Below are 27,614 nucleotides of genomic sequence, written 5' to 3'. Positions count from 1 at the left end.
GATTGTTTTATATAACAAATCTTTCAACTGACGACTATCCTACTAATATTATAAATGAGAAAGTTTGGATGTATGTTTGTGACAAGTGAACGCATTAACCACTGGACGGATTTTGCTGAAATTTGGCATGATGATAGCTCACATTCCCGATTAACATATAGGCATATTCTTATCTCAAAAATCCTTTCGGGCTCCGCCCCAGTGGCTCTATAGTTCCCCATGTTAACCTTATGAGTACGGTATTCATATTAAAAGGGAATTAAATAATTTAGTCAGCTGTTTCAACTAAAAAGTTGATTCTATGATATGCAAAAGCATTAAAAACTTACAAGGATTACCAACAGGGTGCAGCACTATTATTTATATTTTTTTATCTATGACAACAGCTAATTTGCAACCAAAAGGTGAGTGAGCGTAGCGAACGAACTTCATCCTGGAGGCGAGTTAGCGTAGCGAACGAGCTAACCTGAAGGCAAGTGAGCGCAGCGAACGAGCTCCAACCTAAAGGTGAGTGAGCGTAGCGAATGAACTTCAACCAGGACGTGATTGAGCCATGCGAACGAGCTCACTTATGAAGTAAAACGGGGCAAAGCCCGCGGTTACAGCTGAGTGAGCGTAGCGAACAAACTTCAACCTGGAGGCGAGTTAGCGTAGCGAACGAGCTAACCTGAAGGCAAGTGAGCGCAGCGAACGAGCTCCATTCTAAAGATGAGTGAGCGTAGCGAACGAACTTCAACCAGGACGTGATTGAGCCATGCGAACGAGATCATCTTGGAAATTAAGAAGTTAAACGGGCAAAGCCCGCGGGTTACAGCTAGTATAAAATAAATTTAACAACATACAGTTTTAACAACAGCGGAACCTTAGTTGTAAATAAATTAAAGAGGTTTTCTTATCCCGTAAACGAGATTTAGGTTGGAAATTGGAGGTCAGTCACACTCTCTCAATCACACGAAAGTGAACTAACCCGAGTGGCCTGACATCCCAATTTACTGGTATGGCCTGTTTTATATATTATATTTAACAATAGGTCGAATACTTTGTATCGGAAGCCTGTAACTACATTTTACAACAGGCATTTTGTTTGCCTTCCCAGTATAGCTATGGTAAGTTCCTGAATCAACATTAAGGCATTGTAGCCAGGTTTGGATTGGAGCGCCCTGGGGCAGAAATTGCCTAACCACCCCTCTCCAAAATTGAACCCCATAAATATATAGCCTATGATACTTTATTTCCCTCTTAGTGGTCTTCGTTGATAAACACAACGTTCAACGTACGTCTATTTTCAATTGACAATAAATAACTATTGCCATAGACAAAAAGAATTAAATATAGACCGTCAGCTGTGCTGCGGTTACCATAAGTTCTGGCGCACACAGCTTGGAGCACCACGGTAGTTACGGCGTACGCGCTACGTAAACTACAGCGGTGTGCGCCGGAACCTATGGTAACCATGGCAACCGCAGCACGGCTGACAGTCTATATTTCATTATTTTTGTCTATGCTATTGCATAATAGTATGATGAAGGTAGTTAATAATATATTTCGGAACTCTATCATAACTGTTTTTAGGCAGACTCTAAAGATGATGAGACAGTAGAAGTACTGGTGAATTTATCGCTATGTGATGAAGGGGCTGCCGCGAGACGGTGGTGATCGTCTGTAGAGGCAGTAATGAGTGCAGACTGCTGAGTGACAACTGTTACTGGTGTACATCCATAGTTTGTTAGTACATAACTAGTCATGTTGGTACAGCTTGCTTTTTACTTCTCATATTATTTATAAATCAGTTAGGTTCAAAATGCAGTTCACACACTAAACAAGAATGTAAATCAGTGTCGGGAAGGCCTTTTCGTATTTTGATTGCCGCGTTTGCCATTTATCACATACACTCGTCTTAATACCTGGTATTGTTCATGAAAATATCCACATCATAATCTATATATCTAATTCCGTAAGCCCAAAATTTTACAATGAAATTGTGAGCGAACGGGAGGCCGTAGAAAGCTGGGAGAGGTCTCATTTTAAAGGTCTGGTCATGAAATTTTGGGGAAAATTATTCATTTTTCTTAATTATGCACCAAACGGTTGTTAGGGAATAAAATAATTCACATTTAAATAGCATGGGAATCTAATTGTATGTATTTTTATTTAGTGTAAGTAAACACAGCTGTGATTATATAAATTGAAAAAATTATAACCACACCTGAATGTGCATTATTTTGTTATTGTAAAATTGTTAGCACAAAGTGTAAAGGAGATAAAATCTTTTGAACAAACGATTTGATACTTTTAAACTTAATACTTTAATGTATTGATCTTTTGCACAGTAATAATGTATAATGTTGGAAGACCACCACGTAGAGGTATTGTTCCTCGAAATTAAAACAACAGGTGCCAGATTTGGCACGATGAGCATCGGATGAACATTAAGTTATTCCCGTGTATAGATTACCATTTTGATTTGGTGAAATTGTGACGCAAGGCCAAATCTTCACAAAATTTGGCATTTATTTGAAAACCCCACAACCCACGGTCAACTTTATGTTGTGTTCAGCCGGGTAAGCGGCCAGATGATGTTAAAATAAATAGTACTAGAACCAAATAAAGACCAAGGAATCGACCAAAAAGGATACTATACAACAAATGTTTTCAGAGAGATTTTGTTATAGCAGCACTTTACAATTTGGATGATGACATTATCTCTATGTGTTTTTCTAAGTGAATTTGTCTATATTCAAAGAAATCTATATAGATATAAATAATTGTAATGAAGATTATTATTGGGAAATGTTCCTTAGTTGTTAGTTGTATTATGATTAGAAAGTTTATATTATAATCACACCGCATGTTCTTTGAAATTTTTATTTTAAACAAAGCAGACATCAAAATGCATTATGCAGGTATGCAATAAGTAGGCATATTATACATATTATAATATACAAACATGTTAAACGATAATTCAAGGTAGGTTACAAAATAATTACTAGAATATAATATATATATAGGGGCTATTGCCCCTAAAAGCCACTAGTACAATTGTAATTCACTACACATAATACTAACACTTCTTCACTCTTGCTAATCCATCTTCTAATAAACCTCCTGTTACTTACATAAGCAAACAACCACAAATTTAGGTTAACCATAACAATAAACAACAACAAAAAATACGTAAATAACAGCTGGTCATGTCGGCAGTGAAGTCTTAGGTTGTGAAGACATTCGCTAGGCTTCGCTTGGAAATTTATATCACAAAAATGGCTTGGCTGCAATATCTATTTTGCGTAGCATATGTAATATTTGATGATACCTATTTACTTACTCGATTCTTTACTAAAATCCAGACATACAAAATTACATAATCTCGTCAAATTATTTTGAGGGGAAATATTGACAGACTCTAAAGGAACTGAGATAAAAGCCTGAAAATTGAATGCCATAATGTATATAATCGCATTATAACGTAATTTGTACTTTATTGTGTAGCAAAATATATCAAGACGGAGAAGGAGATAATAATAATTAAAAGATATATTTGTTAATGAGGTCTTTCTTTTTTTCGGCGAAACCAGCGGAAGGCTCTTATAGCTATAGAAAATGTACAGCTCAGCTAAAGTACAACACACAGCTGCACAGCTAAATTTGCTAAATTAGCTGATTCATTTATTACTAAGGGAGAACAAACTTCTCTAGCCCCGCAACACAAGTACTCAAGTACACCATTGCAGGATGAAGACAGCCATTTTTATTGCAGTCTTACGAAAAACTTTCAAACAACTTCATTTCATTTCATTTCATTTATTTCCCACGGTTAAACCAATTTTACAAATTTGTCTACATCAAGATGATAATACAATAACAATAACAATAATAAACAATAACAATAACAAGAATAACAATTTACAATTCTAAAATGCATAGCAAAACAACCATAACAATATAATATTCAATGCAGTGCAACAAATATAAATAGAAAATTGGAAATTACATAACAATAACATGACTGTATCAGCACTTGTAACTTTTGGTTGTGAATCAACCATTATTTACAAGTATTTACAGGTAAATTTACAAGTTTAATAAGCAAGCACTACAAAAAAACATTGATAATTATTCAATACAATAGAAACAGATAATAAAGAGGATACTCAAAGATAACATAATTATTTACAGCATTATATTACATGATTAAAAATACAGTAGCAGAACAGATGGCACCAATAATAAGTAGGAGAAGTGGGTTTGGAGGAAAAGTGAGGAGACCATGCCCTCACAGACACTGGTGTAGCCCTTTAACGCAGCTACCAAAAGATAACAAACACACTACATTATATTGAAAGAAAAACAACTATGAAAACTACAATATTTGAAAAAGTGTAAAAACAAAAAATCTATAAATAAATCTGAGGGTTATATTTTTTATTATCTGACTTACGGGAGGTATAAATGAAGCAACGGTGACATGTACTTAAACAGAGCGCACACGGAAGCTACTTCCAGCCTCTTACAAAACTGAACAAAACTAACAAATATAAAATAGTAGGGGTGAGTTTTAACCTTCACTCGATTCTAGGAATGAGGTGCGTGAGGTACAGTGACACTCACACTGCCGACACCACTCAAAATAATATAATTGCAAAAAAAATAAAACATCCCTGGAGGTTACTTCCATGATGCGACCTCTGGAAGGTTAATACAATGCTGTTGAAAGCCTGTTTCTATCGTGTCTAGTTCACGAGATATGAGCTACATTTTAGAACCCACCTCCGCGCTACTTTTCTCCCTCCCCTCAAGTTGTGCCCCTGTTGGGAGGGAGACAACATGGGTTTTTGTCATCTCCAAGATGCCTCCAACAATAATCAATAGTCAAAATGCGTTACACTATCGGTGCATACCCAAGCTTTACAGGTCTGTACGACCCGTCGATCTCTGCCGCGCAGAAGCTTCACCCACGTCGCCGTCCTGCTTCATCGGAAACCTCACATAACCTTGTAATATTGTGATATAATGACCATATAAAGTGATTTTAGTGTGTTAAACATCCAATGCACAATGACAAACAGTACTATTTGTTGTTTTAAGTGTTTTAAATGGTCAGTTTAATGTTATGTGGGGTGATTGGTAAAATAATATGTTAAATAACTCAATTAATATCATAGATACGGGATTTTTCTAATAACATTTTTAAAGCAGATGAAGTCTTTAATACAATGCCGTTTAAAGCATGTTTCTATCGTTTCTAGTTTACGAGATATGAGCGATGTTCTAGAACGCGCCTCAGCGCTACTTCCCCCCCTCCCCACCAAATCGTACACCTGCTGGGAGGGTGACAGCATAGTTTTTTGTCATCTCCAAGATGCCCCCAACAACAATCAAAAGTAAAAAAGATTTACACTTTCAGTGCATACTCAACCCCGTATAGATGCTGGACTAAATAAATAGTAAAACGTTTTCTAAAAGCCTATTTCTAGCTTTGGATAAAAATTGGCTTGACTGTTGGCTAGTAGGTTAAAACAGCTGATTTAAATGATTTGTTTGAGTTCCAGTGGAGATTAAACAAATAAAATACTTTAATACTTTTCATTGAAATGGTGACCTGACCATACAAAGTAGGCATTTTAAGCCAAGAATGAATGGAGATGAGAGGCGATAGTGATAGTGTACTTAATCATACAAAATCATAGCCTACAACAATAGATAGGAACAGTTTGACCTTTGTAGTACAACTACTGATAACGGAGAAGGGTCGGTGTTACATAATTCCAGCAAGTCCAGTCTGCCTCCGTACCGCAACCGGTAATAGTAGGCCTACTTTAAATGTTACATGTTTTTCGTGCATTATGTTTGTGTATTTGTTTGAATGTTTCTTTGACGACTCTATCATGGATGAAGATCAAACATTCTTGGTAGGAAATCACCTGACGATGCCTGAATAGGCGAAACATGTTGTGAGTTTATCTACAACAGCATTTGAACTGTTGACGTCAAGGTATGTACCTTATATTTGTCTAATTAAACAGTTCAGGTTCTACATCATGGACTATAATAAAACTAATGCTAAAAAAATTATGTTAGTTAAGTTTTAAATTGTTCAGACATTATCAAATTGAAATGTATTTCTTTAATAACATGAACACTGTTTGTCGAAACAGCCCTGGAAATTTTGGTTTCAATATGTGCAGCCGTTTTTGAGTTAATGAGCTTCGCTCAACTAGAGCGTGGCAAAGAGTTGGAATCGACTTCTTCCAGCTGTGCAGTGACCACTTTCTTATAATGACAGATTATTTTTCATCATTTTTTTAACTGAAGAAAGTGAATTCACTAAAACCAGAAGGCCTGATTCAGTTTTGTAATGAACAGTTTGCTCGTTACGGAATACCAGACGTTGTTTCTGACAGTGGTACCCAACTTGTTAGCCAAGACTTCAAGCTTTTTGCTCAGACTTGGATGTTCAAAATTGTTGTTTCTTCACTGTAGTATACATAATCACCAATCCAATGGTAAGGCAGAATCAGCAGTTAAAATTGCAAAGAGAATGTTGAAGAAGGTAAAAGAAAGTAAAGAAGACTTTCAAGCAGCTCTATTAAAGTGGAGAAATACACCACTGGCTGATTTGGAGGCAAGTTTAGTGCAGTTACTAATGTTAACCCTCCTGGTGTCTGTCATTTTTTCTGTAGTGTCAGGCGATTTTTGGGCGTTACGCAGCATTATGTTTAAAAAATTATATAAAATTTATTTTTCAGATGAACTATACCATGTTATATATTTTTGTGAAGCTAAATACACTGAGATCATAATGCAGCATAGATGTTTGGGTTTCATGCATATTTGATGAGTAAAAAATGCTTTGAGAAAAAAAAAATAAAAATATAAAAAAAAATTCAAATGTTCGTGCCCCTTGTTTTAGAAATAAATTCAACCATATGAAAAATCTGAGATAGCCATTTATTTCTAAATATTATAACAAAAAAGATAACATGCATTTTAGTAGGCTTAGCTTAATTTTTAGGTTAGTTATATGACAAAATATAATACAAGAACAGTTGCGAAATCACTCAATATTACAAGATTCTATGAATTTGCACACATGCTTCAAAACACACATGCAAAACACATGCATACCACAAAATACTCATTATTTATTGTTTTACATCAATGCATGCATAAAAATAAAATATACTTATCTGAAAAATATTTCTATTACTATCGACCATGAAACTGAAGGGGAGACGGAAATGTTTTTACTTCAAGTGTTCACTCAACCAAAACAATGAAACAAAGTTAGCCTATAAAAAAACACTCACTTTTTGTAAAACAAAAATTAACTACCTAAATAATCTTTGGAACAATGTAGGCTAACAAAGAAAACAATTTTTAGGCACAGTAAAAACATTAGTCCCCTAGAAGACAGAAAGAAATTATGATCACAAATGTTATTCGGAGTCGGAACTTTCTCTATGCAGTCTCCGCTTAGCACCACGAGTTGGCCTCCAGAAGTGCTGTAGGTTATGGTAGCATTCACGGTGCACTCCTATGTTGCATCCAGGGCACCAGAATCTTGTTCTTCCATTGCTGCATACCATACACTTCCTTTCACATTTCCTCGGCAGCTTGTCAATGCGGTGTCGATCTCCAACATCTCCGGCAGGTCCAGGGACAGGTAGTGGTTCCTGAGGGACGCCTGCTGCTACAAGAGCTTCAATGATTTCTATGTGGAAATCTCTTCTCTCCAGTGGATTGTCCGTGTTTGATTTGTAGAGAGTATATGCATTTACCATACAAATGTCTATAAAGTTGAAAAAAATCTTCTTCCAATACTTTGTGGTAGAACGGTTACACGTCATATGGTAGACCGACTTATCATTGACGTCGATTCCACCCATTGATTGATTATAATCGTGTATCAAAAGAGGCTTTTGGCCTACAAGTCCCTTTTTGCTTCGAACAATTCCATCCTCAGCATTGTGGGCAGTTGTGATAACAAAAACGGGCTTCCGGTTTGCTTTTTGCCTATACTGTACAAGTAACAGATCACCTTGTCTGAAATAAATACTTTCCCGGGCACCTAGTACTGTATTTTTGGCGGTTGTAGACAGGTGTTTGGACCTTTTATTAATTGTTCCAGTTAAATATGTTTGACGTTCCAAGAGTCGCTCAGCTAAGGGGATTTTTGTATAAAAATTGTCCGTGTACAAGTGGTACCCTTTATCTAACAATCTACTTTTCGACATCAAATTCATTACAACTCTCGCAGTGAACAACTCTTCAGGATCATTGGCTGGTAAATAATAAGTCCCGCTGTACAATTCAACATGCAAAACATAATTTGTATTGCTGTCACATGTCTGAAATTTTTTTATTCCATATTGTTTGTGCTTTTTATTTGGAAGATACTGTATAAAAGCACAGCGGTTCTTCATTCCGATAAGGGATTCGTCGATGCAAACATTTTGAGATGGGATGAAGTAGGTTTTGAAAATAGTATTTATATGGTCATACATATACCTTACCTTCACCCATGGATCGTAGCCTACTGCACCCCTTTCCAGTGATCGATTGGATGTAATGTGAAAAAACGTGGTTATCAATAAAAACCGATTGAGGGACATTGTGTTTTGAAAGAATGGGATGTGTTGAGAGCCCCTAGTATCCCAGTAGGTTTTCAGGTTCTTCTTCACTATCACACCCATGTTCAGCAAAATAGCAAAGAATTTCTTCATTTCTTGTACAGTCACAGGTACCCATTTTTTCCACCGCGAATTTGGTGTCAGAGTGTCTCTCTTCTCATCTATTCTACGATTAGCATAGGCATTTGTTTCCCTAGTAATGAGAAGCCAGAAAGCCTGAGTCAAAAAAAGGTTTATGTAGCTAATTGGACGACTATTTCTTGGAGGAAGGTTCCTAGGCCCTGGGTCCCTAACAGCAAACTCAGTAGCAATATTTTTGGGAGGCTCAGGTGGGTACACCCTAACCCATGGCTGTCTTTGCAAAACAACATTTTGGTCATTCACAGGAATATTGGCATTAGGCCTAACTTCATTTTCAACGTAATTCTCTTCATTCTGATAACCTATTGGAACAGGATCAGGATCATCCACATTTACTTCTTCCCGATCAGATGTCTCCAATTCACTCAAATGAGGCGAATAGATTTCATCACTTCCAGACGAAAAATCAAGTAATGAAACATCTTCAGGCACTTCAATGTCGCTAACAACAGAGTCTGCATCACTAAAATCTTCATCTAAAGCAACTCTAATATCGCTACTATCCATTTTCACAACATAAAATCATAGATAAAACATAATAAAATCAAAATAACAAACCACTAGTAAACGATATCAAACCACTTGTAAACAACAACTAGTGACACCGTCGTCCGTCAACGGCAACGAAACGTAAACATTTATATTTTTTTCATAACATCTGGAGACAGGCAAAAGAGAAAGGAGCTTAGAGACAGACATCATAATAAAGCCTGTTTAGCGCTGATTAAAAGTCATGTGAATTCAGTCCGATTTGGAGCGAAATTGAGTGAGTTATTACACGAACTGTAACAGTTTGCACTACCATCGATACATCGATGCTTGACACCCCAGAGCGTGTCCTTACCATCGATGCATCGATGGTTGACACCGGGAGGGTTAAGATCAACAAAGACTTGTTTGCCAATAACAGAAATAAAACTAAATTCAAAGATACACATAGGAGTCACAGACAAGTTGAAGGAAGAACAAGAAAATATAAGAACCACTTTGATAAAGGCACTCATGCATTGAACCCACTTAAAGTTGGGCAAAAGGTATTGATATAGAAGATACCAGACATGAAAGCAGAACTGTAGACGCCTGGCGTAATAGTATCAAGAATCAAGAGTTTATTGCCATTGACCTTTCTTTGATTATCACTAGTTGGGTAGAGGACTTACATTGTATCAATTGAAGGAAGACTATTTAGACGCAATAGAAGATTTATTCGTTCATTAAAAAGTTAAAGAGGGAGAAGTTGGTATTGCTATAACCAGCTGATCTCTAGTTGTTGATCATGTTATGTTATGATTTTTTTAGAATAAACACAATCTTGTTTGAAATTGATTATTTAATTACATTTCTGATTACAGACATATTTCTATAGTAACTTACATGCACTGTAAAGATATGAAACATACCTGTATGATAGCAGCAAACTGTGGCCTCTGCAGCAGGTTGTACGTAGTGGGCAGCAGCTGCAGAATGCTGCGGTGAAGCAGTTCATTGCCGTAGCTGAAGAGGTCCAGTCCCAGTTCTAAGCAGGTACCGAAGTCACACTCGTCATTAGCAATGTTGGCAAAAGTCATTACTGGTTGGAGCTGTTCCCAATATTTTGTCCTCTCCTCTTCACTTTTGCTCTCCACAATACCTTTCAAGATCTTCTTAATTGTGACTGTGAAAATGCACAAAAATGTTCAATAGTTATATTTTCTATTTTTAAGAGTTCATTCTTAGCCTAGCTAAGAAAATTAATGTGAAGATTTAAATAATCTATAAAAGCTATCAAATATTTGAAATGTTGAGAAAACCGTAAGCTTGCCCCACATCAATCAACCGCATGCTTAAATGAAAGGTCTTGATGTGAAACTTCCTAGAAAAATATCGGTTTTTCTATAAACCCTCTCCTAAGGGCAGCAACCTCAATTAAAGGGGAAAACTTATTTATGAACATTTAAAATAATAAGATGCATCAGCCATTAGATTTGTTTTTGTTTAAGTTTGTTTGTTTAGTTTTTCTGGAGTTAACCTTTTGATTATACCATAGATTACTATATTGCATCAAGAGAAGTTACAGTATGTTTTTCTTACAATGTGAATGTGCGATAGTGTTCAAACCTTTGAATTCTGTTTCAATTGTTCACTTATTATTTCAGTTTTATATCATTTAAAAACACAGCAACTGATGTTGCAGACAAATGTTATGTATCTAATTAAGTGGTACAAGAACCATAGAGTTTAGAGGGAGCCTTATGTGTTCTGACTGGGAAAAAAACACATCTGTAGAATATTTTTTCTTATGACATGGACATTGATCAAAGTAATTCACATCAAGAACAAGCCCGAAATCATTCAGCAGTTTGCACTGGACGAGGCAGTGAAGAATCAACCAATCTTCTATTCTTTCTTTCCCCGTGGCGAGGCACAGGCAGAACAACTAGTGACTATATAGCCAGTTTAATTATTTATTAACTTATAACATCAAATTACATTAATTTGAAAGGTGAATAGTCAAATGTACTTAAATCTAAATGTCTTGGATTAAGTTCAAGCAATTGCAAAGTATTACAGGAGTTATTTCAAATAATGAATAGCCAATCATAAAGAAACATTGTTTTGAAATCTAAATCTATAAAAGAGGAAGTATGTATGTATGTATATATGTATGTTGCCTATAGACTCTGAAACTGCTCGACAGATCGTAATGAAATTTCAGGTATTATTAAGCATTATTCAAGGATGGTTTGTGTAAAGTTTGGTGCAGATCCGTCAAAATGACTCCGCCCCAGAGGTTTTTAAGGGGTCCGATGTTAGACATTTGGATCTAAAATGTTTGCAAATAAATATAATTTAAAAGCAGATGTTTACTTTCACCATCTGTTTTGTAGTTTTGAATAATACACACAAGCTGTGCAACGGAACCAGACTGACGATTAAAAAATTACACAAAACTTGATCGAAGCATCAGTGGTAAGTTCAAAGGAAAAATAGTATTCATCACCAGAATACTAATTCCAAATTACCCTTTGAATTCAAGCTACTACAACTTCCTTTGTGTCTTGCTTTCACAATCACCATTAATAAGGCTTAAGGGCATCCCTGACTATCGCTGGTTTAAATTTAGAAAATGCATGCTTTTCACACGGACAGCTGTACATTGCGTGCTGACATTATGTTACGCCTAAAACTTATATGTTTATACACCTAATGAAAAATCCAACAAAAACATTGTTTATCTACTGGCATTAAAGTAAAATAAAATATTCTATTATTGTTCTTGGTATATTTTTAATTATTTATCGTAATTACAACAATTCTGTGAACCAAGTGCCCTGCCGGTATATATCTGTAGTCTGTACGGCAGAGGTGCAAGGTTTGGACTAACCTAAGAAGGTTAACTGCTGTCTATTTTTTTTATTTTTTCATTATTAATGAAGTATGTACTTAGAACATATGCCATATGTGTGTGTTCTGCATTCAATTTGTACAAACAGCAGATGTGCAATATGTGCGAGCTGTGCCACTCAGGGACTAAGCATTGCATGCTATGCGATATAGAGATCTCAATTTTTAAATTTACAATCCTGGTTATTTTGTCTGATCGCTGTCTTTCTTTTATTTTTTTTGGTTATTTTATAATGAAGGAATCCCCAAACAGGCTTTTTCTCCCAATAACTTGCACAAAAAAATTTAAATCATCTAGGTATAATTTTTAGGTTTCTTTATTATGTTAATATTGTTGTGACTAAGCCAGTGTTTTTTCCTCTTGGTCAGTCTGACATGTGGCACATTTAGTTTAAAAGAATATTATATCAATTTCTTTATCATGTATTGTATTGTGCATTATCTTGTAATTTTAGTAATACTAATGACATAAGTCCCTAAAAAGCTCAAATGTAAAACAAATTATTGTGATCTTTAAACAAACTCACAATCAAATTATCCATGTGTCAGGATGGATCCCAGTACAACATATCTTCGTCAAATATGAGAAAGCAAAAACAGGTGTGTTGAGATAAGCTTAGTTATTGGTCAAAACCGCTAATATTTGTATTACTGGGAGAAAATAAATATTCTCATTCTAATTCTTATGTTATTTGACACGTTGCAGACTACACTGAGATTCAGTGTGTGGACAACAACGCACAACGTGTCAGAGCCATGCACGCGTAGTGTGTGGGCTGCTTTACGCTTTGTAGCTCTTTGGAAGCAGAAGCCTTATTATCGTTCTTGGTTCCTTTTAAAATTATGGTAATATCCTCAGCATATTGATAGATGGGTGAGTTTGTGGCCTTGCAAAGGTCATTCACATAAAAAGACAAGGGCCAAGAATGGATCCCTGAGGTACAATTGCGTCGTTGAGTGTAAAATACTATCTATAGACATAGACAAGCAAACTACAACAGTTTTATTGTTCTCCATAAGAATAACATGTAAATTTTAAATGTATAGTTTTTTTGTAATTTTCTCTGTAACCTTTAATTGTCCCATAATATTTCAATATAGAAAGTTGTTGGAATAAGTTGGCTTTTAAATAATGTTAATGCTACCTACATCGTTATTTTTTATGTGTTATTGCAACTAAGGACTAATTTACTATAGGTTTGGGGCTAGAAATTGTATTTTAGGCTATTATTTAGTGTGATAATGGGTTTTTATGAGGGGGGTGGTTACTAGGTGATTTTTTAATTAATTTTCTGAGAAATTATTTAGATAGGCTATATGGTACTCTTTATCATACACTCAAAGAAAGCAAATTACTAAACTATTAACCTAGTCTGTACTAGTGGGAAAATATCTGACTAAAATTAATTAATATAATGAATGTCATTAGCATGTATCATTGAAAAGTTTATGAATACTTAGATAAGCTGTAAATTAAACTTAAGAAATATGGCCTACCGTTTGAAGCAGCCAGTTCCCTGTAACCGACATCATTTTTCTTGTCAACAGGGACAACAATTCCTGCATTATGAAATGTTTTTGCAACAACCTTGCGAGCCCTTGCCTCCATCTGCTTATTAGTTTTATCTAGACAAAACCCTTCCTTGTTTGTCCATTCCTTTAAAATCTTCTGGTATTTTGGAATTTTCATTCTTGAAAATGGATCAGCTTTTAGCTCTTCTAAATAAGCACTGAAACATAGTTGAAAAGATAAAACCCTATTGTTATTTATTTTTGTTGAAGTCTATTGTTGTTCACCTGTCATTGATAGTTGTCGAAATGCAAATAATGACCTTTCCTTTTATTGCGTGTCACTTAGAATGATATTAGGATTCAATCAAACTGTCCCATTGTTAAGGCAATTGTTTTGTTAGATATAGTAATTTTTACGTTACCTATTGAATTAATATTGTTCGCGCCAAAACGGCAAGTGTCTTCCCCGCCCCTAGGCTTCGGAGGTGTGAGTGACACAGGTCAATAAGGCACCAACATTCGGTCGTGTTGGATGTCATTTTCAAGTATTTCAATTTCATTCATTTATCATATCACAATCAAGTTTACATTACACGTTTCAAGTTGTCATTTATTCATTATCATTTATACAGTAGCATTATCATCACTTTTCAATAAACAGTGTTTTACTCCATGTGCAGTCTTATATTTCAGCTCCATAAAACCAAGTTCATTACATAACATTTATTACATATTTCATTACATTCAGTGCGTCAGCACAAATCGCGGTGCGTACAAATATTTAGGCAAATTTGTATGAATCAATCATACAGTGTAATTGGACATTGTTCAATTGGCATCTGCTTCCATTCCATTCAGGGCATCTGCTCAATTTTGAAAATGCCTTGCTTAATGAAATGTTCAGATACAGTCATGTTTTGATCATGGGTGATTTCAACACTGACTTACTATCGTCGACTCATAACTTTGAACACAGACAGCTGACTACTTTGTTTGAATCATATAACCTAACTGTACTTCCACTCGATCCCACACATCATGTTGCCAATTCTGATACCCTCTTGGATCTAATCGTAGTGTCCAATCATCAAGATATCATTCACCATGGGCAGCTTCCAGTCCCTTCAATATCCAAACATGACCTTATTTTCTGTGTGTACTCAATCAAATCTCCTAAGCCCAAAGCAAAGCTTATTAAATATCGGGATCTTAAAAATATGAATGTTGCACAATTCATGTTAGACGTTCAACAAACTCCGTGGCACTTCATTCAAAATTTAAATTCCGTCGATGAAATGATTCATGAGCTAAATTCTTCCATATTAAATCTCTTTGACAAACATGCTCCCATCCTAACAAAGCGCGTGACAAAAAGAAGGCCTGTTCCATGGATGACCCCTGAAATCAAAGGTTTGATGGCTAAACGTGATAGCTTAGGTAGAAGAGCTAGGCACTCCAACAATATCGAACTAAAACAACAATATTGTAATCTTCGTAATCGAGTTAAACAGCTTTTGCAAAATTCCAAACTCAGATACATTCATTCACTTTTTGAAAATAAAAAACAGCCATCGAGAGTTTTATGGCGTAAAGTGAAAAGTCTTGGGCTTGGGAAACAATTTGATTCTCAACCGGTACACATCCCTCTAAATGAGTTAAACGTTTACTTTTCTTCTAGCAGTCAAAATACCAATCAGCACAAAGTCAATAGTTACTTGAATGAATTAGTCAACTCTCCAACCCCGCACCTGGGATATCCCGAGTTTAATTTCAAACCAGTTATTCAGTCTGATGTTTTGATGGCCATTCGCAGAATCCGAAGCAATGCTGTCGGTTCTGATGGGATACCTATCCGCTTTATCAAAGACATCCTCTACGCAATCCTTCCTACTATCACGTTCATTTTTAATGCATCTTTGAGGCACTGTTCTTTCCCTTCATTTTGGAAGTCTGCCATTGTCCGTCCCCTAAAAAAGATCTCAGCACCAACTCTGGTTGGGGATTTCAGGCCGATAAGTATTTTGCCCGCTCTATCTAAAGGCCTAGAAAGGATCGTTCACTGTCAAATCACTGAATTCATCACTGAAAATAACATTCTATCTGACTATCAATCTGGTTTCAGATCAGCGCACAGTACAGAAACAGCACTCCTTCGAGTGACTGAAGACATTAGACTTGCTATGGAGCGTCGACAGGGAACGATTCTAACTCTGTTTGATTTTTCCAAAGCATTTGACTGTGTTAATCATGACTTGCTGGTGCAGAAATTAAGGGCAATAGGGTTTTCCCAGAATTCTCTTAAATGGCTGAGATCTTATCTGTCAGATAGGCAGCAATGTGTGGAGGTTGGTGACACAAGATCAGACTGGATGACTGTTACATGCGGTGTGCCCCAAGGATCAATCCTTGGACCACTGCTCTTTGTACTGTACGTCAACGACATAAACTCGACCTTGACCAACTGTAAACACCACATGTACGCTGACGACTTACAAATCTATGACTATTTTACTGCAAACAACGAAAATGACTGTGTCAGAAGGATCAATGAAGACGTCAACCGAATAGTTACTTGGACTGAGAATCATGGACTGAGACTAAATCACGAAAAGACAAAACCGATTGTAATCTGCCACCCTCGACTTCGCCCTTCAATTGACTTAGACTCAATAAACCCAATCACAGTCAGTGGCAAAGCACTGCCCTACTATGACAATGTAAAGAATCTTGGTATATCTTTCAACTCTTCACTTACTTGGGACACAGCAGTTACGGACACACGAAAAAAGGTTTTTGCCTCCATACATTCACTGAAAAGATTGCAGAACTTTTTGCCACAACACACAAAACTTCATTTGATCAAATCACTTGTACTGCCCCACTTCAGTTACTGCAACTCATTGATCAATGACATGACTGTGATTCAGGCGGATATGCTCCAGCGGTCTCAGAATTACGCTTTGAGATTTGTCTATGGTCTGCGACGTATGGAGCATATCACGCCATACTACCTTGAGTCAAACATCTTGAAACTAAATTATCAAAGATCCATCAAAATTTTGTCATTAGTCTTTTTAATTTTGAAATCAGGCTCCCCGAAATATTTTACATCAGATTTTAAATTTGTGTCTCAAGGTAGTTCACGAATTTCTCGTTCTTCTTCGATCACATTGCGTATACCTCATCATGTGACCACCGCTTATGACAGGGCTTTTGTTTTTACCGCTTGCCGTCTTTGGAACAGCCTACCCCTACACATTAGATCCCTTGATAAACGTTCCCAGTTTGTGGCGGCACTAAAAAATCTCTACTTTGAGCAAATGGTCTCGGCTGGCGTGTCTTAGGGCTTCTGCGTCTTTGCGCAATTACTGGTGCGTATGCGTGTGAGAGTGTGAAAGTTTTTTCTTTTGTATATTCTATTAATTTATAATAATTACTATTTTTTGTTTAATTAGTTAATTAGTTAAATAAATTGAATTTATGTTAACTTGTACTTGATGTGTTAAATATGTATTTTTATATTAGATTAAGATATGTCATTGTATTTTTATTTATTTTGATGAAATGAGGGAATAATATACATAAAATACTTTATTAATAATTGATGTAAAAAGGAAAGATATTAAAACATTAACACTTCAAACTGTGAACATATTAGAACAACATAATAATATAATCAAGCAGCTGATATTAAAAGACACATTAAAAAGATATTTGATTACATAGCATTAAGCAAAGCAATACTATATAAAATCCTCAACATTCCCCCTTAATCAAACATCTTATTTAATCTGAGTCTTTAAGTCCCAAGTCCGTCACAAAGTTATTAAATTTTTCACGTGACAATGATTTGGTTAAAACATCAGCCGTCATATTTTCAGTTGGCAAATACTTAATTTCAATTAACTTCTTTTGTACAGCTTCTCTTATGAAGTGATGTCTAACATCAATATGCTTCGTGCGATTATGAGCTTGAGTGTTTTGAATAAACTTCTGAGCACTTTGATTGTCATTATACAGTACAACAGTGTAGAGCTTGTCACTTATCTCACTTAAGAAGTTTTTCATAAAACACACCTCTTTAGTTACATCACTCATTGCTAAATATTCCGCTTCTGTACTGGATAAAGCAACAGTACGTTGTTTCCTTGATTCCCAAGAAACTGCACATCCTCCAGCTTTCAAGACAAAACCAGTTGTCGATCTTCTATCAATTGTGTTTCCAGCCCAATCTGCGTCAACATATGCTTCCAAATTGAAGTTATTGGTAGATTTGAATGTAAGTGCATATTTTCTAGTCCCAACTAGATATCTCAGTACACGCTTTGCTGCAATCCAATGACTTTTATCATGACATGTGTTGAACTGACTTAAATAGTTTGTAGCATACAATTTATCAGGCCTTGTACACACTGAAAGATATAGAAGTCCACCGATCAGCTGTTGATAAGGATAATTGGATTTCTCTTCATTAGAAACATTTTCAAGCTTTAAGTTAACTGCCATTGGTGTAGATGCAGGTTTTGCTTCTGTCATGTTAAAACGCTGCAAAAGATTTGTCACATAGCTACTTTGTGAGAGTGATATGGTTCTCTCTTTACGGTTTCGAGTCACTTTCATACCTAGACAGTTGGTAACAGGTCCTAGAACTTTAGTTTCAAAAGTTTTTTGAAGAGCTGTTATTAGATTTCGTTTTTCAACTTTATCATTAGTGAAAATAAAAAAATCATCCACATACAAAGCTAGAATTGTTAACCCACTTTTCTGTTTCTTCATGTAAACACACTGTTCACATTTAGATTGTTTGTAATTTAACTTCGTCAAAAATTCATGAACAGTTTTATTCCAAGATCTACTTGCCTGTTTCAGTCCATAAATACTCTTTTTTAAGAGACAAACTTTATTTTCTCCCTTTTCAAAACCAGTAGGTTGTTCCATGTAGATAGTTTCTTCTAAAGAACCATTCAAAAATGCTGTAGTTATATCAATATGATCAATATCCATGTCAAGTTCATTTCCAATAGAAAACAATAATCTAATCGTTGAATACCGCACAACAGGTGAGAAAGTCTCTGTAAAATCAACACCATATTCTTGGCTAAAACCTTTGGCAACAAGACGTGCTTTGAACTTCTCAAGATCACCATCAGCATTTTTCTTAACTTTATAAACCCACTTGCATTTAACCACATTTTCAGTCTTAGGACGATCAACCAACTCCCAAACATTGTTCTTAATCAGAGAATTATACTCTTCATCCATGGCATTCATCCATTCTTCTTTGAAATTGTTTTCAATTGCCTCATTGAAAGTTTGTGGTTCTGCGAAAACATCAACAGCTTGATATGAAACGAAGTCGTTCATCCATAATGGTTTTCTGCGATCACGTTCAGGTCTTTTATCTTCAATCAAAGAATTTCCTTCTTCCAAAACTTGCTATTCTAGATAAGAATTTTCATTTACTGAAACTTCCTGTTCACTTTCACTGTTAGAATGAACAAGATTTTCTTCGTTGTCAACACATGTTATATCATTGTTTGGTTCTTCCACAAGTTCAGTTGTGCTACTGTTTATAACAGTGTACTCAACTTGTTGACTTTCATTTTTCAGGTCATCATTCACATCAGAGGTATGACATTGGTCTTCTACAAAAACAACATCACGTGCTTTTATAATAGAATAAGGTTTCTTAGGATCAATTAGTCTGTAGCCTTTGGAATGTTCACAATATCCAACCATAATACAAGGCTTTGCTTTTGTGTCAAGTTTCTTTCTGTAACATTTGGGAATATAAACATATCATAAGCTTTACAGCCAAAAACCCGTAAGTGACTTAGATCAACCTTTGAACCAGTCCAAACTTCCTCTGGTGTTGCATCCTTTAAAGCTGCTGTAGGACTACGATTCTTCAAATAGATAGCTGTGTTTATAGCTTCTCCCCAATATCGTTTTACTAAACCTGAATCTTGAAGTAAACATCTTGTCTTTTCCACTAGTGTTCGGTTAACACGTTCACTTACACCATTTTGCTCTGGAGTGTGAGGTATAGTGGTCTCATGAACAATGCCATTTAAACGTAGAAAATCTGCAAATTGTTTGTTAACATACTCACCCTTGCCATTATCAGTTCTCAAGCGCTTAATTTTAAAGCCAGTTTGATTTTCTACTTCCATTTTGAAGTCTTTGAACTTACTTAAAACCTCATTTTTGTGTTTAAGTAAATAACCAAAAGTTTTTCTTGAGAGATCATCGGTGAATGTTAAAAGATAAAGAGATCCACCCCAACTTTTAACTGACATAGGTCCACATAAGTCTGAATGAATTAGCTCAAGTAATGAAGTAGCTCTGATACTTTGACCTTTAGGAAAAGATTTTCTCGTTATCTTACCTTCAATACATGCGGTACAAGTATTCTCCTTTTCTGATTTTGAATAATTTACTCCATTAACTAAACCATTTCTTAGTAAATCCATTCCTTTATGACTTAGATGGCCTAATCTACGGTGCCACGTACCTTTGGCAGCAACTGTAAGAGCAGCTGATGAATCAAATTCAGAGTGACCATTCAACTCTGTTGGCTCAATTAAGTTTAGTTTATATACACCACCGTCATTCACAGCAGAAATATCACTATTTCCCTCTATTCGACAGTCATTTTCTGAATAAATTCTGCACGAATCTTGATCAAAAACTACTATTTTACCTTTTTCTGTAATTTTATTTACAGACAACAAATTAGTAGCAAGTTCTGGTATGTATAAAACATCCTTAACAGTAACTTTATTAGAATTTTCTATATAAAGTTCAATATCACCAACACAATTACTTGTAAGTTTTGCATTATTGGCCACCAAAACTTCCTTCTTTTCAAACTTACCATTTTTCACCATTTGATTACTCATATGAGTTGTACAACCTGAATCAATTACCCAATCATTATAATCAACTTTGGATTCATAAGATTTTATATTTTCAGCATGGAAAACAGTTGTAAGCAACACATTGTCATTTTCTTTGTGTTTCCCAACATAATTTGCCTTAGATCTGTGCTGAGAATTATTGCCAAGATTAGGACAGTTATGCTTAATATGACCAGGTTGGTTACAAAGATGACAAATAATTTTCTTTTTCTTTGGTGTAAACTTACCTTTTGAATCTTTCAACTTCTCAATTTTCTTGGCATAAGAATGTTTAATTGCCAAAGCTGATTCACTGCCAGTTGAAGTATTTTCAGACCTCCTAAAATCCTCTTGTAAGAGACGAGTTTTAACAAAGTCACTTGAGACAGTTGTTTGAGTAACTTCAATACCCATAATAAGTGGTTCATATTCTGAAGGTAAACCACCAAGAAGTAGCATTGCAACTTCTTCATCAGCAACAATGTGATTTATGTCAGCTAACTGTTGAACTAAGGACAAAGTTCCATTTACATAGTCTGCCATTGTGCTAAAATCTTCCAATTTAGTTCTAAGTAAACGTCTTAAAAGACTTAGTCTTCTAACCAAACTTTTGTTTTCAAAAGCATTCTGGAGATTATCCCAAGCTTCTTTAGCAGTGTTAGCATTCCTAACATAAGGATAACAAGTAGGCAAAACATTTAAACAAATTTTTGCAAGAGCCTTTTGATCTCTGTTTTTATCTTTAATTTCAGTATCATCAGATACACAATCCCAAAGTCCATCAATTATTAAGGCCATTTTCATTGAAAACTTCCAATTGTTATAATTTGAAACACCCTCTAGACGTTCAACATTACTATTTCCTCCCATTATAATATTTGTCATACTAGACAATCCTGTATTACTTGAGGTAGGTGTAATAGTAGGAGTTGTATTAGTGTTTTCTTGTGTAGTTTCCATTTTAGGTCAAACAACATAAAAATTCAGTTCAAGAAATTAGGTAACAAAATATTGTTCATAAGCCTAGAAATCTTACCAAACACAATCAGTCCAGAATTCTTCATTTTAATGTAATTTTATACATATTCAAAATGAATTATATCAAAAACGTCTTCTGGGCCCGTAACCTGATGAAATGCGGGAATAATATACATAAAATACTTTATTAATAATTGATGTAAAAAGGAAAGATATTAAAACATTAACACTTCAAACTGTGAACATATTAGAACAACATAATAATATAATCAAGCAGCTGATATTAAAAGACACATTAAAAAGATATTTGATTACATAGCATTAAGCAAAGCAATACTATATAAAATCCTCAACATATTTATATTTAAGTTTGTCAGGTTAAGTGTAAGAGAGGGCCATGTGGCCCTAACTTTGCCTGGTAAAATAAAGAATTTTTTCATTTTCATTTTAGCGAATTTCCCTATAGGGAAGTAGCTATTACCGTAGGTCTCATGGTAAGACTTAGGCCCGGGACCGATTTACTTTTTCATTTTAATGTCCCCAGAGGCCAAAAACACCATTCGTTCAAATTTTTATATATGTATATATATATATATATATATATATATAGGTATATATATATATATATAGATTTATATATATATATATATATGTGTCCGTGAACACGATAACTTGAGTAATTTTTATCCGATTTTGATGAAATTTGGTTTGAAGGTGTAAGGCGGGATAAACTTGAATGAGTTCGCGATCCAGCATGATCGGACCATGGGAACAGGGTTTTATGGGGGGTTTTATGGGGTAAAAATTGGTTTTTCTCACTTTTTACCCTCAAAACACAAAATTTCCCAATTTTTCTCTAAACCTTCTTAAAGAGCTTAAAAAAACAAACAATTCAGTATATCAAAGTGTTTTTGTACGGTTATTGGTTACGGATAAAACTAAAAAAATTGTAAATTTAAAATTCCCATGTTATTCTTATGGAGAATATTGTAAAATGTTGTAGTTTGCTTGTTTATGGATATATTTTGATCAAACTTGGCAAATTTATTTATTTTATAGTAAGCTATCAATATTTTACTAAAAACACACTACTTTATTAGTTTCCTTGTAGCAGCAAACCTAGGTACTCGTTAAACCTAATGTTATTTAAATAGATCAATTGAAAATCAATTCGGCCAAATGGAAATTCGCTTAGACGGCAGGTTTGCTGCGGCGGGGGTATTTTCATTGTTTCTGCTGCTTTCAGTTTTGTAATATTTTGTACTATATTGGTGTATTGCCCTTGGTAAATAAATTAAATAAATACAGTAGAGTCCGGGTTAACCGAGGCACCTCTTAAAAATTTAAAAATTAGGTCCAATCTGAGGTTAACAGATATTGGTAAAAGTCGGCAGCAGTTGGAAGAAGTCGGGAGCAACCAGCAGCCGTCGGAAGCGAGCATCAAACATCGAGTATTCGGCCAAAGTCAAGAGTGTTCGTGATTTGAACAGTTTGATTTGCTTCCCACCATTTTGTAGTTAGTTTTACTGCCACACCATAGTTGGTTTTGCTTAGTTGTCAACACCGTAGTGAGTGACGTTGAAGAAAGGTACTGGTACGTTGTGAGATGTCCCTTCTATTTCTAAGCACATGATGAGTGATAAATGGAATGGTGTGCTGTTGTTTAAATTGAAACTAAATTGAATGCAATTAAACGTCTTGACAATGTAAAGTCTATTAAGAAAGGGGGCCTAAGCATCTAGGAGTTCGGTAAGTAACCGTGGGAGACTGGCGGTGTAAAAGATCTAAAATTGAAGGGTGGGTTTCTCATAGCAGTAGTTTTGACAACATTTCAAGTAGGAAAACTATGAAAAAATGTGAATATGAAAAGATATCTGAGGCTTTGTTTATATGTTCTCTCAAATGAGGTCACTGGGTCGTCCATAAAATGGACCAATCATCCCAGCCACAGCAGCAGCATTTCAAAAACAGTTCAAAGATGGCGATGAAACTTTTTTACTGCTAGTATAGGGTGGCTAGACCGATGGAAGAAGAGGTTTGGGATAAGACTGTTAGATATTAGCTGAGAAAAAAAATGGAAACCCTGATATTGAAACATGGTCTTACCTCAGAACATATATTTAATTGCGATGAAACAGGCCTAAATTACCGAATGTTACTATCTAAATTGTTAGCAGCTAGAGATGAGCACTCAGCACCTGGATATATAATGGATAGGGTTACTATTCTGGGATGTTACAATGCATCCGGAAGTTTGAAATTGAAACCGATGGTTATTGGTAAAGAAAAAACCCTGGAGCTTTCAAAAACCTTAACATTAAATGCATACCAGTGTTGTACGAAAGTCAAAAAAATGCTTGGACTGATAGTCAAATTTTTAAGCAGTGGGTTTTCAACCATTTGATACCAAGAATCAAGAATACCTATTGTATACCACAAGGCGGTATTGCTTCTGGGCAACACCCGCTCACACCCTCACTCTGACAATCTGGTAAGTGGAGACATTAAGGCAATATTCTTGCCACCTAATGTTACTTCGCTAATTCAGCCGCATGATCAAGGTGCTCTTGAAACGTTCAAGAGAAACTATTGAAAAATACTGTTGACCTTCTTGATTGAACAGTTGGACAAAGGAAACATTGTTCCGGTAACTCAGAGAGCAATAACTATCAAAAATGTTTCTTCATGGGTCACCGAGGCATGGGACAATTGGACAGATAACAGTCAGGGAATCATATAGGAAGCTTTTTGGGGAAAAAACGTTCCTCTATTGACGAACTAAAAACTGTCAAAACCAATGTCTGTTAAACTTTCCCTGTTAACCAAGTTTTTTTAGCCGAGTTGCCTTTGGTCCCAATTACCTCGGATAAGCAGGACTCTACTATAAATTAATAAACCATTTTTAAATTATTATATAAATATAGTTGTGTACATTTATTCCCACCTTCATATTCTATGATGTAAGCTCCACCCTAAACCATTTTACACATTCCTCCAGTCTAAGCCTAGAGGGTTGCGGCATCAAAACATAGATAAAATCCATTAGTGATTGACAGGATTCAAACCCATGACCTAATGCCCACACTCTACCACTAGATCAACTTGCTCCCCTAACTACTGTTGTCTGCCCAACCTGTTGCAACCAACTCTCTATTCAGTTAGATAGGTAGCCTACATATTTTTGAGCATCACACAACTTTTTGAAATAAGGAGAACGCAATCCTTGTCACGACAGTCCATTTCACGCACATAAAAAATAAAAAAAAAAAACAAAAATAAAACAGACTAAAGTTTTCCAACAGTCTCTCAACGTTTACGTGAGAAAAGAAGGGTTACCTTGAAAATGCTGCACATTGACATTGGTACCTACCCTATTTTGTCGGAAATAGAAAACTTTAGTCTGATACTTCATTTTTCAATTTTAGCGAATTTGCATATTATAGGGAATAAACAATTATTGTAGGTATCATGTTAAGACCTAGGCTGATTTGCTTTTTATCATTATTATTTTTATAACAAAATTCTAATAGATCAGTTAGTTATTGATCTTTACTCTAGTACTTACTTGAAAGCTGCAAATAAGTTTGGTCCCATAACTTTTAGTTCACCATTCTTCTCAGGGTTTTTACTGTTAAGTGAGTTGTTGACAACAAATACTGGCAATTCTTTTGGATCATCTCTGTAGTATCCAATGTGGTAGCAGGATGGGAGTGTGCTCGCCAAAACTGTCTGAAAATGTTCTTTAACATAAATCTAACCAAGAACCTAGAAATGTATTTTTTTTTTTTATTCATATATTGTTACGAGTTGCTATAGCCGTGCTTCACCACAGGGGAAGTACTCACATGGCCGGTTCTAGATATTTTTCTAGCAAAAGCAAACAATAATCTTGCACCCCCCTGAAAAATTTATATAGTAAGGACAATCTCTGGATGAATTAAAATACGTCCAAAACATGTGAACGTCTGCCTGACGAGTCCAAGTATACGAAAGAACCCATTCGTTATTATTTGTAGTTATTTTTATTTGAGAATAATAATTATAAATCAAGTAGTTGGTATTATGTGCAAGAGTCTCACCTTACGATGCATGATTTGCCAAACTCCTCCAAGATACAAATATATTTAAATTCAGTTAAGGGGTTCCGATTCTATAGGCAACTAAGTACTGAATAGTATACAGGGTGGAATGAGGTTAGCGTTAAAAATGTTTATGTGTTAAACTTACTTAGTATTGGCACAGAAACCTACGGATTGACAGGCAAAGCTCTCTCAAAACACTTAATGCTTTTTACCATGCGGTTGGCATTCTGGGTTATAGTAGTACGTTTTCTGTGGTATTGGTGACAAAATGGCACTAATTTAGATTTCTTAATTTAGTCCGGACTTAAACTACGCCGGGTTAGCGTCGTCTGTTGTCATAACTGATCAGTAAATGTTTCGTGTCCGTAACGTGTTTGGCATCGTGTGTAAATGTTTATTTATTTTTACGTGTTAAATATGACACTCTTCATGTGAAGAAAGAAGTCCTTGTACGATCCTTGATGATGACTCCACATAGGAGTCAAAACTAGTTGCAACTGCAATTAAATGGATTGCTTGATAGCGGGTATTTAAACCTCTTTAATATTATTTGGCAATCCGGAGGCTACTATCCACAATGAAGTACAAAATATAAAGTGAAAATTTACTGATGAGCCTATGATAAACTGATAATTGATATGTGTTAATGTTAACTTTTATGCTCAAAGAAAAAATTCATTTTGTATTAATTGAGTGGAGCTCATTCAGATCGGGCCTTATCCAACTGTTGTAATCGCATCACGCAATAACCGCTGAACATATCTTAGCCAAACTTACCAACATTATTTTGACGAACAGTGAGAATTTTTTTTTTTAGACAAATTCTAATTTGATAATGCCTACAGAATTTAAAACTAACCAAAATTTTACATTTTTAACATGCTATAGGTTTCTATGTGTAAGGTACCAAATTTTAAGGGGGGGTAAAAACGTACTGCTAGTCAACAAACACCATAACTTACCAGTTTTCATCCACAATAGCCTATTCCTAGGCCTATGTGTTGGCCATAGCTTGGGCTATGGGCCAAAGAACGTAGGCCTACTTTTAATAACAGTGAAGTACATACACACACTCACACAATATATTTATCAGTAATAGCACTCCATGTCACAAAATAAAGTTAAACTGGCCGATTTTACGAATATTTAACGCCGATGACAACATGACATAACCTCGAAATGATGTTTGTTGACTGATGACAGACGACAACTAGACCGGCTCAACAGGTGAATTTCCGATCAGCTGTTGGCTAGTTCTTGAACTCACCACCAGAGCGCTTAAGCCTTGGCGAGGAAATAGTGATTTGAGCCGGACAGATTTTCATTCGCTGTTCGACCGTCGACTCGCTCACGAGAAGCCCCTTCTAACACGAATTACGATCATGCCATACCACTACATTATCCATTCAGGTTAGCTAAGTTCATTGTTAGACTTTCTAACGTTAATTTTCTTTTCGTTATAATAACCTACGCATACTCGTCTGCCACTTATTTTACCCGTTCAGGTTTGATTTTAATTGTCTAAATTTCTAATAACTTAGTTTTCGCAGACTAAAGTCTTGACCCGCCAGTTCCTGCCGGTTAGTGACTAGCCGTGGATATCTTTCGGCTCGTTTAAATCCATTAGCTACGAAATTACGTTTATCCTGTTCGTTTAACGATTAGTTGTTACTTAAATTATTCTAGTTAATTCGACGTTTTGATAACCCGAGATTTATCTTCTGAGTTCTAAACCCCATCTTTGGCGGGTGAAAGAACCAAGTCTGGTAGTAGGCCAATTTGACAATCAATCAGCTACGAATATTAACATTAAATCTATTTTTAACGTATCTTGTAAAATTATCCGTCCAGTTATATTAATTAGGCCCCGGTGACTCTGTAGGAATTGTGTTTTTACCTTATATATATTCGATATTATATTATTTACAAACGTTTTAGCCAAACAGTTTAAGGTTTGATACGAGTAGTTTTATCAAATTGGTTAAGAT

The 27,614-nt window shown here is 35.4% G+C and overlaps 1 protein-coding gene across 3 annotated transcripts in view; it reads right to left on the bottom strand.

Moving 5' to 3' along the window:
* The window catches only part of LOC128987850 (histone PARylation factor 1-like), a 45,757-nt gene that overhangs the window by 1,450 nt on the left and 16,693 nt on the right, over positions 1-27,614 (bottom strand). For all 3 annotated transcript variants that reach the window (XM_054408902.1, XM_054408900.1, XM_054408899.1), the window contains 3 exons: positions 25,110-25,273; positions 13,653-13,885; positions 10,172-10,425 (listed from right to left, as the gene is read on the bottom strand). In XM_054408902.1, coding sequence (XP_054264877.1) covers positions 10,172-10,425; positions 13,653-13,885; positions 25,110-25,273 — 651 coding nt within the window. The remainder of the gene's footprint in view (positions 1-10,171; positions 10,426-13,652; positions 13,886-25,109; positions 25,274-27,614) is intronic.

The sequence above is a fragment of the Macrosteles quadrilineatus genome, unplaced genomic scaffold, assembly GCF_028750875.1.
Source record: "Macrosteles quadrilineatus isolate MER2022 unplaced genomic scaffold, UCM_ALF_1.0 Scaffold_2__2_contigs__length_208266976, whole genome shotgun sequence".
NCBI lineage: Eukaryota > Metazoa > Arthropoda > Insecta > Hemiptera > Cicadellidae > Macrosteles > Macrosteles quadrilineatus.
Note: the sequence above shows the minus strand (reverse complement) of the source record. Positions and strands in the feature narration are given on the sequence as shown.